General features: G+C 47.9%; 1 protein-coding gene across 1 annotated transcript in view; it reads left to right on the top strand.

The window, feature by feature from the left end:
- The window catches only part of MTOR (mechanistic target of rapamycin), a 150,591-nt gene that overhangs the window by 121,764 nt on the left and 15,052 nt on the right, over positions 1-13,775 (top strand). Inside the window, exons 39-49 of the mRNA XM_008069778.2 lie at positions 955-1,200; positions 2,172-2,272; positions 3,537-3,633; positions 3,919-4,017; positions 4,645-4,767; positions 4,953-5,135; positions 5,558-5,692; positions 5,906-6,080; positions 8,645-8,780; positions 10,008-10,155; positions 10,857-10,979. Coding sequence (XP_008067969.1) covers positions 955-1,200; positions 2,172-2,272; positions 3,537-3,633; positions 3,919-4,017; positions 4,645-4,767; positions 4,953-5,135; positions 5,558-5,692; positions 5,906-6,080; positions 8,645-8,780; positions 10,008-10,155; positions 10,857-10,979 — 1,566 coding nt within the window. The remainder of the gene's footprint in view (positions 1-954; positions 1,201-2,171; positions 2,273-3,536; positions 3,634-3,918; positions 4,018-4,644; positions 4,768-4,952; positions 5,136-5,557; positions 5,693-5,905; positions 6,081-8,644; positions 8,781-10,007; positions 10,156-10,856; positions 10,980-13,775) is intronic.

The following is a 13,775-nucleotide window of genomic DNA, read 5'->3' on the forward strand; positions in this document are numbered from 1 at the left end:
TTGTAGAGATGAGGTCTCACCAAGTTGCCCAGGCTGGTCTTGAACCCGTGAGCTCAGGCAGTCCTCTCACCTCCGCTTCCCAAAGTGCTGGGATTCTAGGTGTGAGCCACCCTGCCCAGCTGGCAAACGGTCTTGAGCAATGGCTCTCTGCCTGACCAGGGGCCAGGTGTGAGGACCAGCTGGAGAGATGAAATTCATGCTCTGTTGTGTACCTGTGCTCTCCATTTCTTCCTTTGCCTACTGGCCTGTAACCTATGAAGGCTTCCCTGAAATATCGTGACAACCGGTTGCTTGTTCCCAGCTGCGCTCTCTTAGATAGTCTGTTTTATTCAGCCCCGTGGCCTGGCTTCTGTCATCTGCCCCAGCTCTTTGCTGACCTCCCTGTCGCTCCGCTCCTGTGTGCACCCCCAGCGCAGTCACATCCACGTGCTTGTTGCCCATGAACTACTCTGTGCTTGCCCTCTGTGCACCTCGAACCTATTCTTTCACTTGCGAAAACGTCTTACTGCTACCCTCTCTCGTTGCCGCCCTGCTCATCTTCAGCTCTCTTCCAGACCTACCCCAAATCCCTATTCCTGGGACTCCCACTGTCCGTCTCTCTTGCCCCAGTCAGGCTCTGCCTCGCAGAGAAACTGGGTCCTGGGGTTTGTGAGTGCGCTTCCCTACAAGGCCAGGTGATCCCTGGGAGCAAGGCCTGTATCCTGCTCCTCTTGCAGTGCTTCGCCCCCCCCATGGCACTTGCCGCAGTGCCGTATGGAGTTAGTGCGCCACAAAATGGTTGAATCAGTTGGATTGAATAAAACACCTGTTCCTCAGTGTTGTGTTAAAGTGGAGTCCTGCTCCACTGATAGAGAAGAGGCAGTCAGAGCTCTTCCTCAGCATTGACTCCCACTCCTCTAAGCCCTGCTGTTGGTCATGACCCCGGTGTCTGTCCTTGGTTCTCACCTCACCCAGGCCTGGCACGCATGGGCAGTGATGAACTTCGAAGCTGTACTACACTACAAACATCAGAACCAGGCCCGTGACGAGAAGAAGAAACTACGCCACGCCAGCGGAGCCAACATCACCAATACCACCACTGCCGCCACCACAGCTGCCACTGCCACCACCGCCAGCACTGAGGGCAGCAACAGCGAGAGCGAGGCTGAGAGCACCGAGAACAGCCCCACTCCATCGCCTCTGCAGAAGAAGGTCACTGAGGTATCCTTCCCTTCTTCCTCGTTAAAAACTGACTAGAGGCCGGGCTCAGTGGCTCAGCCTGTAATCCCGCGCCTTTGGGAGGCTGAGGTGAGTGGATTGTCTGAACCCGCGGGTTCGAGACCCGCCTGGGCAGCGAGACCTCATCTCTACAATAAATCAAAAAATCAGCTGGGCGTGGTAGCGCATTCCTGTAATTCCGGCTACTTGGAAGGCTGAGGCGGAAGGATCGCCGGAGCCCAGCAGGTCGAGGCTGCAGTGGCCGGGAGCGGCCACTGCACTCCAGTCTGGGCGACAGAGTGAGACTCCAACTCAAAAAAAAAAAACAAAACTGACCAGGCGCCAGGCTTTCTGAGGAATGGAACAGTTGTTCAGCTTAAAGGAACCTGAGACTGTAGCTGAAGTGCCAGGTGGAGCTAGAAGTTATTGCTTTTCTGCCATCCCAGCACTGCTTCAGACAGTGCTTTTGTGTAAATATTGTGTTTGGGGAGCTGCCACAGCCCCCACACTGAAGAATAAGTTCCTTGTCGTGTCTCCCATGTGAATGAGTTCATTCTGTTAATGGACTGTGCCTGCGTGCGGGTGGCCATGCATATCTGCAGGTCTGCTCTGAGGATGGGGCTTGGGGGATCGGTCCTCTGATGTTTTCTGTCTCCTGCCACTTTGCCTAAGGCTGTCTGTTTTGAACGTACCAGGGTAGCTGATAGGCCCAGAGATCAGTGTGTTCAGAGCCTCAGCCCCACCTCCTGACATGCTATTCAGGAAGCCACTGTTAGTTAGCCCGAGATAGTAATAGTTTTGACACAATTGCTGTTTACTGAGTGCTTGTTTTGTGCTGGGTACTGATTAAGGGCTTTCTATGCATTTCCTCATAACCACTCACTGAAGTGGATACTGTTAGTATGTTGTTATGCCCATTTTACATATGAAAAAGATGAGGCAAGAACGCCACTAACACATGTGTGTTCCAACAGGATCTATCCAAAACCCTCTTGATGTACACTGTGCCTGCTGTCCAGGGCTTCTTCCGTTCTATCTCCTTGTCACGAGGCAACAACCTCCAGGATACACTCAGGTATTGGGGAAGGGAAGGATGTGACTCTGGTAGCCTATGTTAATGACACAGCATAGACATCACACTTACAAGTCCTCTTTCCCTTCCTAACCCTGAGCAGTACACCCAAGATCGATGTATGCACCTTTTCTCTGTACTGCAGTTTGAGGAGTAACACTGACCTGTGTCCAGAGAGTGAGGAGGAGAACAGAGAACTCTCCATGTGTGGTTTATTATATAGGGAATAGGCCAGGAATGGTAGCTCTCACCTGTAATCCCAACAATTTGGGAGACTGAGCAGGCAGGATTGTTTAAGCCCAAGGGTTTCAGACCAGCCTGGGCAACATAGCAAGACCTCATCTCTACAAAAATAAAAAAATTAGTTGGAATCAGGCATGGTGGCTTACCCCTGTAACCCTAGCACTTTGGGAGGTGGAAGCGAAAGGATTACCTGAACCCAGGGGCTTAAGACCACTGGACAACTTGACAAGACCTCGTCTCTACAATAAATAAAAAAATTTAGCGAGGCATGGTGGCATGTGACTTTAGTCCCAGTTACTTGGAAGCCTGAGGTAAAAGGATCACCTGAGCCCAGCAGGTCAAGGCTGCAATAGCCACAATCATGCCACTGCACTCCAACCTGGGTGACAGAGTGAGACTTCGAATAAGAAAAAAACATTACTTATGTGAGCACTTATATGCTAGACTCTGTGTTGAGTAATTTCATTCTTGCCTTAACCCTATAAAGCAAGTACTAGTGCTCAAAAAAAAAGGTACTAGTGCAAGTACTAGTGCTCAAAAAAAAAGGTAGAAGATATGTAGGGAATCATTAACCCATCTGATAATCACAATATTTCCAAAATCCCTCACCAACTTTGAGAAGTCTGAACAGATGACCCACATCAGTCAGTCCAGAGGTTAGAGGTACCAAGACAGCCTCTTCCTTTGTTTTGGAGTTCTTCAGCCAGCAGAGTGCCAGGTGTCCTTGTTACCACTGCTTTGCAGCAACTTCTCTGTGTGCAGACTGTGGATCTCTAAAGGTCATCCTCTCATCTGTTTAGTGTCTGAATCCATGCCAGGTGACCCTCAACAGGATCTGGGGTGAGGTTTCCTTTACTCAGGATGAACCTTGTGGTATTCAGTCAAGAGCACTGCCCCATCACAGCTCCCCCTCCTAGGGGGCCCAGAGACCCTGCCAACTCTCTTCCCAAGATCCTTAAGGATAAAGGACAGACAAAAACCAGGAAACTAAATTTTCTGTGATGTACTCATTTTTCTTTTTCAGAGTTCTCACCTTATGGTTCGATTATGGTCACTGGCCGGATGTCAATGAAGCCTTAGTGGAAGGGGTGAAAGCGATCCAGATTGACACTTGGTTACAGGTGAGGGTGGGTCAGATTCCCTCTCCTGTGTGTCTCCTCCTGGAATCATGCAGCGTTCAGAGTAGCAAGGCAGCATGTGTTCTACAGTGCTAAGGAAGTAGGGCTCCAAATCAAGGTCATGTCCATATTTTCTTTAGTTTCTTTTGGAGAACTGAAGGGAATGGGCCATCTCAGAGCCTAACAGCATCAACCAAAACAAGTTACAGGAGTTGATCTTTTCCCAGAAGAATGACTAGAGTTGTTTCCATGTCCCATAACACTGCAAACTGTCTTTTTGAATACCAGGTTATACCTCAGCTCATTGCAAGGATTGATACGCCCAGACCCTTGGTGGGACGTCTCATCCACCAACTGCTCACAGACATTGGTCGATACCACCCTCAGGTATGTGGAGACCCTGGGAAAGTTCTCACCTCACCACTGGGTCATTGATCAGCCTTTTCCAAAGCTGCCCTAGAAACGCAAGTACAGGAACTGGGAGCCAAGTGTTCCATCCTGCCCTTGGAGGGTCTGTCCAGCTAGCAGTCCCAGCAGCCCAGAAGCCTGCCTGATATAAAGAGATTCCCCCTCAGCCAAGCACAGTGACTCATGCCTATAATCCCAGCACTTTAGGAGGCTGAGGTGAGAGAATTGCCTGAGCCCATGGGTTCGAGACCAGCCTAGTCAACTTGGTAGCTTGGCAAGACTTCATCTCTACAATATATAAAAAAAAATTAGCCGGTCATGGTGGTGTACCTGTAGTTCCAGCTACATGGAAGGCTGAGGTGGAATGATCAACAGCCCAGCAGGTCTAGGCTGCGGTGGCCATGAGTGTGCCACTGCACTCCAACCTGGGTGATAAAGTGAGACTGACTCAAAAATAAAAATATAAAGAGCTCCCTCCAGGACTGTGGTGCCCTCTCCTGGTAGACTCCAGTGGGAGCTAGTGTCATATTTGTCACCCTCCTTAAGATTACTGTCAGGCTCCTTCCACACATCCCTTTATGAATGTTCCTTCTGTGTTTGCCTCAGGCCCTCATTTACCCCCTGACTGTGGCTTCTAAGTCTACCACAACGGCCCGTCACAATGCAGCCAACAAGATCCTGAAGAACATGTGTGAGCACAGTAACACCCTGGTGCAGCAGGCCATGATGGTGAGTCTGGAGCCTGTGTGGGATTTACAGACCCTGGTCACCTCACCAGAGGTCTCAGTGGGGCTGTTTTTCTTCATTGCAACAGTGCCGCCCACTCCCTCTGGCTGTCAGAAAGAGTACTTTTTGATTCTCCAAGACTGGCCTTTCTGAGTTTAGCTTATCCTTGGTGCTTCTCTTTGATCCAGGTGAGTGAGGAGCTGATCCGAGTGGCCATACTCTGGCATGAGATGTGGCACGAAGGCCTGGAAGAGGCATCTCGCTTGTACTTTGGGGAGAGGAATGTGAAAGGCATGTTTGAGGTGCTGGAGCCCCTGCATGCTATGATGGAACGGGGCCCCCAGACTCTGAAGGAAACGTCCTTTAATCAGGTATGGGATCAAAAAGCAGGAAAGGATGTGACCCGGGGCCTTTGTCAGACTCTGTGTCCTCTAGACTTTCCATTGGCTTTAATAAAACATACTCCAGCAGAAGCCACGGAGTATATTATACCAGAAGTGTAATTGTCATGGAGTTAAAAGAACCCTCCTGAAATTTTAACTGGAAGATCGCAAGATTCCTGAAGAGGGCATCTCGCCTCTCCTCTAACTCTTCCTACCTAATTAACCATCCCTGACTTGAGAGCTCCAGCACTGGAGCTCTGCACGTCTTCTCTCACTCCCTTCAGTTCACTGCCAGTGTTTTCTAGCCACAGTCGACTCCTAGGAGATTTCTGCTGTCGGCTTGGGGATTTGGCCTCCTGGCTTGGTCGAGACTCTGACCACTTGCAAATTTGTCCTGCTTTCCCTCTCAGGCATATGGCAGAGATTTAATGGAGGCCCAAGAGTGGTGCAGGAAGTACATGAAGTCAGGGAATGTCAAGGATCTCACCCAAGCCTGGGACCTCTACTACCATGTGTTCAGGCGAATCTCAAAGCAGCTGCCTCAGGTAGGATCTTCAGGTATCTAATAGGGCTCACTGTTGCTATAGTCCTTTCTGTTTCACCCTCTATGAATGCTCTGACACTCATTCCAAAGCATCTGGTTTCACTTCTGCTTTGGGACAAGTTATTGCTATTAGCAATCCATTGAAAAATACTTGAATTGCATTTAAATTCCTCCCTGGAGGCAGAACACTAAATCCTTTGGTAATTATTCACAGCTCACATCCTTAGAGCTGCAATATGTTTCCCCAAAACTTCTGATGTGCCGGGACCTTGAGTTGGCTGTGCCAGGAACGTATGACCCCAACCAGCCAATCATTCGCATTCAGTCCATAGCCCCGTCTTTGCAAGTCATCACATCCAAGCAGAGGCCCCGGAAATTGACACTTATGGGTAAGGACCGTTGTGCACTTCTGTCCTCTGCTTCTCCCTCCGCCCTGGCTGAGTCTCCTTCCCGCTTCTGACATGACTGCTTGCCGTTCCTCTCATCATCTTTCATGTGCCTCATCTCCCCCGTGAGTGTTGGGGGGGAACAGAGGGCGAGTAAACTTCTTGGGACAACCTTCTTGGGACTCTTAGTTTATGCGTGGAGTTGTGCTCACATGAAACGTAATGATCCTGCACACAGGGGGCAGCAGAGGCATACAGCGTGGCAAATGATGTGGCAGGCAGGTGCTGGGGAATGACAAGGCCACCAAGGAGGCCCTGGACGATGACAGGCTACTTTGAAAAAATCTCCTGGCTCTTGAATATTCTTTTTTTACCATCATAGTCTCGGTGGGAAATGATTGTAAATGATTGTAAAGTGAGCCCACTGAAATAGAAGTGCATTCTCACTGTGAGTTTTGTCAGACAACTTCCAGAATTGGCCTTGTGGTAGAATATTACTACGTGGGAGGGCTTAGGGAGACCTGAATAATCCTATGGCTCTTTGAGGTCTCAGTCTTAATGCTTCTGGTTCTTAAATGCCGTGATTATTCACAAACAGCAATTAATCATGGACCATAGGTGATTGTCTCTCCATGGGCTAGTGTCTTTTTTTATTTGAGTGGGAGTCTCACTCTGTCACTCAGGGTGGAATGCAGTGGCACACTCACGGCTACCACAGCCTTGACCTGCTGGGCTTAGGTGATCCTTCTGCCTCTGCCTTCCAAGTAGCTGGAACTACAGACACACACCACCATGCCTGGCTAATTTTTGTGATTTATTGTAGAGATGGGGTCTCACCAAGTTACCCAGGCTGGTCTCAAACCCCCATGTTCAGGCAATCCTCTCGCCTCGGCCTCCCAAAGTGCTGGACTACAGGCTGAGCCACTGAGCCCAGCTGCTAGTGTATTCTAATACTAAAATGTGGGTCAGTCAGGTTCTCGGGATGTTTTGTTGTTGTTGTTGTTGTTTTTGAGCCAGAGTCTCACTCTGTTGCCCAGGCTGGAGTGCAGTGTGGCACACTCACAGCCACCGCAGCCTCGACCTACTGGGCTCAGGTGATCCTTCCACCTCAACCTTCCAAGTAGCTGGAACTACAAGTGTGTGCCACCATACCCGGCTAATTTTTTGATTTATTGTAGAGATGAGGTCTTGCTAAGTTGCCCAGACTGGGCTCAAACCTGTGGACTCAGGCAGTCCTCTCACCTCAGCCTCCCAAAGTGCTGGGATTATATGCATGAGCCACCGTGCCCGGCCTTCTTGGGATGTTTAATTAAAGACAGTTTAATGAAGGAACAGTTGACTGAGTTGTAAGTGAAATTAAGAAAATCAACAGGGAGCACCCAGGAACAAGCAGTTGTGAAAAACTGACTCTAGCCAGGCTCGGTGGCTCAGCCTGTAATCCCCTGCCATTGGGAGGCTGAGGTGAGTGGATTGCCTGAGCCCACGGGCTCGAGACCCGCCTGGGCAGGCGAGACCTCATCTCTACAATAAATCAAAAAATCAGCCGGGCTTGGTAGCGTGCGCCTGCAATTCCGGCTACTCGGAAGACTGAGGCAGAAGGATCGCCGGAGCCCAGCAGGTCGAGGCTGCGGTGGCCGAGAACGGCCACTGCACTCCAGTCTGGGTGACAGAGTGAGACTCCAACTCAAAAAAAAAACAAAAAAACAAAAAAAAGAAAAACTGACTAACCTCCAAATGTCAACCCTCCAGAACTGAAAGGGCAGGAGCCAGCAAGAACTGTAGCCTTAAGCGAGGTTGTCCAATGGGAGTTGTAACTCAGAGGGACATGGCTACTTCTAGAACTGTGCCAGGCCGCTCATGGGGCATATACCTCCTTCTTCCTGTCCTCTGACCTCCTGCTAGTTCCCCTCATTGGCCATAAACTAGGCTCCCAGGTGATGCAGTCCACAAGAGTCAGGCTTCTCAGGACAGAGGACAGAGTGGGTCATGGAGGAGAGAACATGGAGAGTGATCATCTGTGCATAATCATTCCTCATCCTCAAAAACAGTTTTTGTTTTCTTTTAACTTGAACACTGGTCATTGGGGACCATCAGAAGCAGGGCCATTCTTTCTGTTAATTCTAAGGATTGTTTTTTTGTTTTTGTAGGGAAGATGTGATTAGGTAAGGCACATTAGTCTGTAGGATCTTTTTTTTTTGAGTTAGAGTCTCACTCTCGTTGCCCAGGCTGGAGTGCAGTGGCACACTTAGGGCCACCACAGCCTTGACCTGGTGGGCTTAGGGGATCCCTCCGCCTCAGCCTTCCACGTACTTGGAATTACAGATGTACACCACCACACCCTGGTAGTTTTTGTGATTTATTGTAGAGAAGAGGTCTCACCAAGTTGCCCAGGCTGGTCTCGAACCCCCAGGCTCAAGTAGTCCTCTCCCCCTCAACCTCCCAAAGTGCTGGGATTACAGGCCGAGCCACTGCATCTGGCCTGTAGGATCTTTTGAATACAGTGATAGTCCCAGCTGAAGGACGGGAGAGTTAGGGTCTCCGCTCACATCTCCCACCATTCCTTACAGGCAGCAACGGGCACGAGTTTGTTTTCCTCCTGAAAGGCCATGAAGATTTGCGGCAGGATGAGCGCGTGATGCAGCTCTTTGGCCTGGTTAACACCCTTCTGGCCAATGACCCAACATCTCTCCGGAAAAACCTCAGGTATGCAGAATATTCTGAAATGGCAAAGATTTGAGAAGCCTTCTAGCTTTTTCCTGAATCTGTCTCATGTGGTCCTGGACCTTAATGAAATAAGTTATAAAATAGTTGGGCAGGATGGGTTGGCTCAGGCCTATAGTCCCCATACTTTGGGAGGCTGAAGTGGGAGGGTTGTTTGAGGCCTGGCATTCAAGACCAGCCTTGGTAACCCCATCTCTACAAAAAATAAAAGAATTAGCTGGGCATGATGACACATGTCTATAATCCCTGCGATTCAGGAAGCTGAGACAGGTAGATCAGTTGAGCCCAGGAGTTTGAAGCTGCAGTCAGCTATAATTACGCCACTGCACTTTAGCCTGGGCAACACAACAAAACCTTGATCTCAAAAAAAAATCGCAACTAAAAAATTAAGTTGTAAAATTACGTACCTGGCAGAAAGTCATCAATAACCATGGTTTCAAACTTAAAAGGAAAAAGTATCTGGAATTTTTAGGGTATTCTCCTTGGGAAATACCTTTAATAACTTCCAAAGAATCCAGAATGTCTGGCAATAAGACTAGAGATTCCACAAATTTAATGTGTTTTACCCCTTGTGGAATTAAAGTCCAGCCAAATGTTTCCATCTTCAGTACTGTTACTCCTCTTTTATTAAGATCACAAATATTAAGAGGTTATTTTAACCTTAGAAATAGTCACTTGTTCCCCAGAGCCAAGTTTGTCAGGCAAGTTGAGAAGACCACTGCTGCTTTCATACCATCAGGACACAGTCTTTCTGTGATGCTTTATTCTTCACTAAACACCACACAACCGCCTGGTGCAGGGGGCCTGTCAAAAATTGTCTGAGTATGTCCTGAGCTGATCAAAGGTATATTCTCACCAGGCACAATGGCTCACGCCTGTAATCCCAACACTTTGGGAGGCCAAGGTGGAGGATTACTTGAGCCCAGGAGTTCCAGACCCGCCTGGACAACATAATGAGAACTTGTCTCTCAAAAAAATCGAAAGATTAGCCAGGCGTGGTGGCACATGCTTGTAGTCCCAGCTTCTCAGGAGCCTGAGGCAGAAGGATCACCTGAGCCCAGAAACTGGAGACTGTGGTGAGCTGTGATCGTGCCACTTAGCTGTACTCCAGCCTGAGCGACAGAGTGACCCCACCCTGACTCAAAAAAAAAAAAAAAAAAGATAATTTCTCTTTACTGTGTAATAACCCTGCTTTCCTGTGGGCACCAGCATCCAGAGATATGCTGTCATACCTTTATCAACCAACTCAGGCCTCATTGGCTGGGTCCCCCACTGTGATACACTGCACGCCCTCATCCGGGACTACAGGGAGAAGAAGAAGATCCTCCTCAACATTGAGCATCGCATCATGTTGCGGGTATGTGATAAGATTGGCAGACCCAACACACCTTTAGTGTCGTAGAGGCAAAACTTACTGGTCAGGACCTGCTTTTGTAGTTCTTTGTGTGTTTATCATGGGAAAAGCTATTTGAGGGAGTCATCTTTGATGAATATTTATTGAAGTGAGCCCTAAAGCAGATAAACTTCTAAGAAACGGAAGGACACTAATGCCAAGAATTGAGTTTTGCGACAACCCCTTCAGGTCCCCTCCCACTGTGGGGGCTGTTCTATCCTCTCAATAAATCCTGCTTTCAAAAAAAAAGAATTGAGTTTTCATCAACCTAGGAGAGACAAGACAGATAAATCTCAGGCAACTTATTTGCTCAATGTATATGCAGTACTGGCCATATGGAGAAATCATGTTGAGTAGTGCATAAGTAATGAAAAAGAGAATTGTTTGTTATCCAAAGTCTTGAAACTTCCACTCTCTCATCCGCTTGGTAGGGTTGTGCTGAGGCAGAGCCTAGTGTTTTCCTTTATGCCCTGAAGTTCCCAGGGCCATCAGGTTAGAGCAGTCACTTCGTTTCTCCTCTTGTAGTGTTCTTAGTTCCCTTCTCCTTTTGGCTGTGGTGGTGAAATTCGAATTCAGCTGTACCTGGACCCCAAACTTTGTTTCTTCCTGAATTTGAGCTTCTTGTCTTAGACTACTTCTTACCGCATGGTTGTGTCCTGATGCAGATGGCTCCAGACTATGACCACTTGACTCTAATGCAGAAGGTGGAGGTATTTGAACACGCTGTGAATAACACCGCCGGGGATGACCTGGCCAAGCTGCTGTGGCTGAAAAGTCCCAGCTCCGAGGTATGGCTACTGAGCTCTCCAGGCAGTCACTGCCATCTCATTCCTCCTTGACAGGATGGCGTTCCCTGGTTGCACACACACGTGGTGGGCTCCTCTTGATTGTGATGAGCTGTAGATGAGAAGCTGTACAGTCTTTTACAACAAAATTAATTACTTGGTTTCTTAATCTTCTTTTTTGATAGTTGGGATCTCACTCAGTTGTCCAGGCTAGAGTGCAGAGGCACACTCACAGCCACCCCAGCATTCAACCTGCTGGGCTCTAGCAATCCTTCTGCCTCAGCCTTCCAAGTAACCAGAACTATAGGTGTGTGCTATCACGCCCAGCTAATTTTTTTATATATTGTAGAGACGAGTTCTCGCCAAGTTGCCCAGGTGGATTTCGAACCCATGGGCACAGGCAATCCACTCACCTCAACCTCCCAAAGTGCTGGGATTACAGGCTGAGCCACAGAGCCTGGCCTTTAATTTTCTTAATGGTTTGTTTTTGGTTTGGAGGTTTTGTTTTGTTTTGGATGCACAGACAGTCCTCCATATCTACCTACAGGTTCCACATCTGTGAATTCAGCCAGAATTTTCCACAGATGGAAAATATCTTTTACAAAATAAAAATAAGGCTGGACACAGTGGCTCATGCCTATAATCCCAGCACTTTGGGAGGCCAAGGTGGGAGGATTGCTTGAGCCCAGGAATTTGAGATCAGCCTGGGCAGCAGAGCGAGACCTTGTCTCTACAAAAAAATAAAAAATAAAAAAATTAGCTGGGCCTGGTGGTGCAGCTACTCAAGAGACTGAGATGGAAGGATGACCTGAACCCAGGAGGTCAAGGCTGCAGTGAGCTGTGACCGTGCCACCGCACTCCATTCTGGGCAACAAAGTGAGACCCAGACTCAAAAATAATTAATTAATAACAATAATGTAAATTCCAAAAACAATACACAGCCGTAGCGTGTGCCTATAGTTCCACTACTTGGAAGGCTGAGGCGGAAGGATCGCTGGAGCCCAGCAGGTCGAGGCTGCGGTGGCCAGGAGCGGTCACTGCATTCCAGTCTGGGCAACAGTGAGACTCCAACTCAAAAACAAACCAAAAAAACAAAAAAAGACTCTGTCTCTACAAAAAACAATATAAAATAAATTATCTGGGCACAGTGGTTCATATCTATAGTCCCAGCTACTAGGAAGGCTGAGGCGGGAAGATCACTTGAGTCTAGGAGGTCAATGCTGTGGTGAGTTATGATCATGTCTCTGCACTCCAACCTGGGTGACAGAGTGAGAACCTGTCTTTAGAAAATAAAAAATAACAAAAAATCTAGCTGGGCTTGGTGGCTCAGCCTGTAATCCCGCGCCTTTGGGAGGCTGAGGTGAGTGGATTGCCTGAGCCTGTGGGTTCAAGACCCGCCTGGGCAGGCGAGACCTCATCTCTACAATAAAATAAAAAAATCAGCCGGGCGTGGTAGCGCATGCCTGTAATTCTGGCTACTTGGAAGGCTGAGGCGGAAGGATCGCCGGAGCCCAGCAGATCGAGGCTGCGGTGGCCGGGAGCAGCCACTGCACTCCAGTCTAGGCGACAGAGTGAGACTCCAACTCAAAAACAAACAATACAGTAGAACAACTATTTAAATTGCATTGACATTGTATTAGGTATTATATGTAATTTAGAGATGATTTAAAGTATGGGAGATTTTATGTAAGATTATATGCAAATACTACGCCATTCTCTAAAGGGACTTGAGCATCAAATGATTTTGGTATCTGGGAGGGGTCCTAGACCCAATCCCACATGGATACTAAGGGATGAGCCACTGAGCCTGGCTTTTTAATCCTTTTTTTAAGATTTCTTCCAGCTGGGCGTGATGGCTTACATTTGTAATCCCAGCACTTTGGGAGGCAGAGGTGAGAGGATTGCCTGAGCCCAGGGGTTCAAGACCAGCCTGGGCAACTTGGTGAGACCTCGTCTCTATAATAAATAAAAAAATTAACTAGGCGTGATGGCGCTCGCCTGTGGTTCCAGCTCCTTGGAAGGCTGAGGCGAAAGGATCACTTGAACCCAGAAGATGGAGGATGCCGTGACCATGAGCATACCACTGCACTCCAGCCTGGGCAACAGAGTGAAACTCCCACTGAAAAAAAATAAAATAAAATAACGTTTCTTCCTTTGGCTTTCTGCTTAGAAAGGCCCTCTCCACCTTGAGATTACTTATCTTTTTACCTGTATTTTCTTGTACTAATGGTAAGATATATATTTTTTGCATTTAAATGCAGCCCAAGCCAGGAACAGTGGTACAACCCTATATTCCCAACTACTCGCAAGGCTGAGGCAGGAAGATCACTTGAGCCCAGGAGTTCCAGGCTGTATGGTGCATTAAGATCACACCTGTCAACAGCCACTGTACTCTAACCTGAGCGATATAGAGAGACCTTTTCTCTTAAAAAGCAAAACAAAACAAAAAAACTTAACCCAATTTGAAATTTATTTTGAGTTTGAGGTATAACTTTCTTTTCTTAGAGATGATTAGCCATGACCACACTATTTGCCAAATAATCCCCTTCCTTACTGTTTAAATGATTTCATCTTTATTGTACACTAAATTCTTATGTGCCCATGGATTTCTTTCTAGGGCTCCTATTCTATTTCATTGCTATTTCTTCCTTTTTCTCAAGTACCACACTGCTAATATAAGTCCCTTCTCGTGGGCAACCTTTTTTTTTTTTGCACATTTTATTCTTGAGGATAGTACCCCTTTACAATTTTTTTTTTTTGAGTTGGAGTCTCACTCTGTCACCCAGACTGGAGTGCAGT

This window comes from Carlito syrichta, unplaced genomic scaffold (assembly GCF_000164805.1).
Source record: "Carlito syrichta isolate Samal-C Ts95f unplaced genomic scaffold, Tarsius_syrichta-2.0.1 Scaffold312205, whole genome shotgun sequence".
Taxonomy (NCBI): domain Eukaryota; kingdom Metazoa; phylum Chordata; class Mammalia; order Primates; family Tarsiidae; genus Carlito; species Carlito syrichta.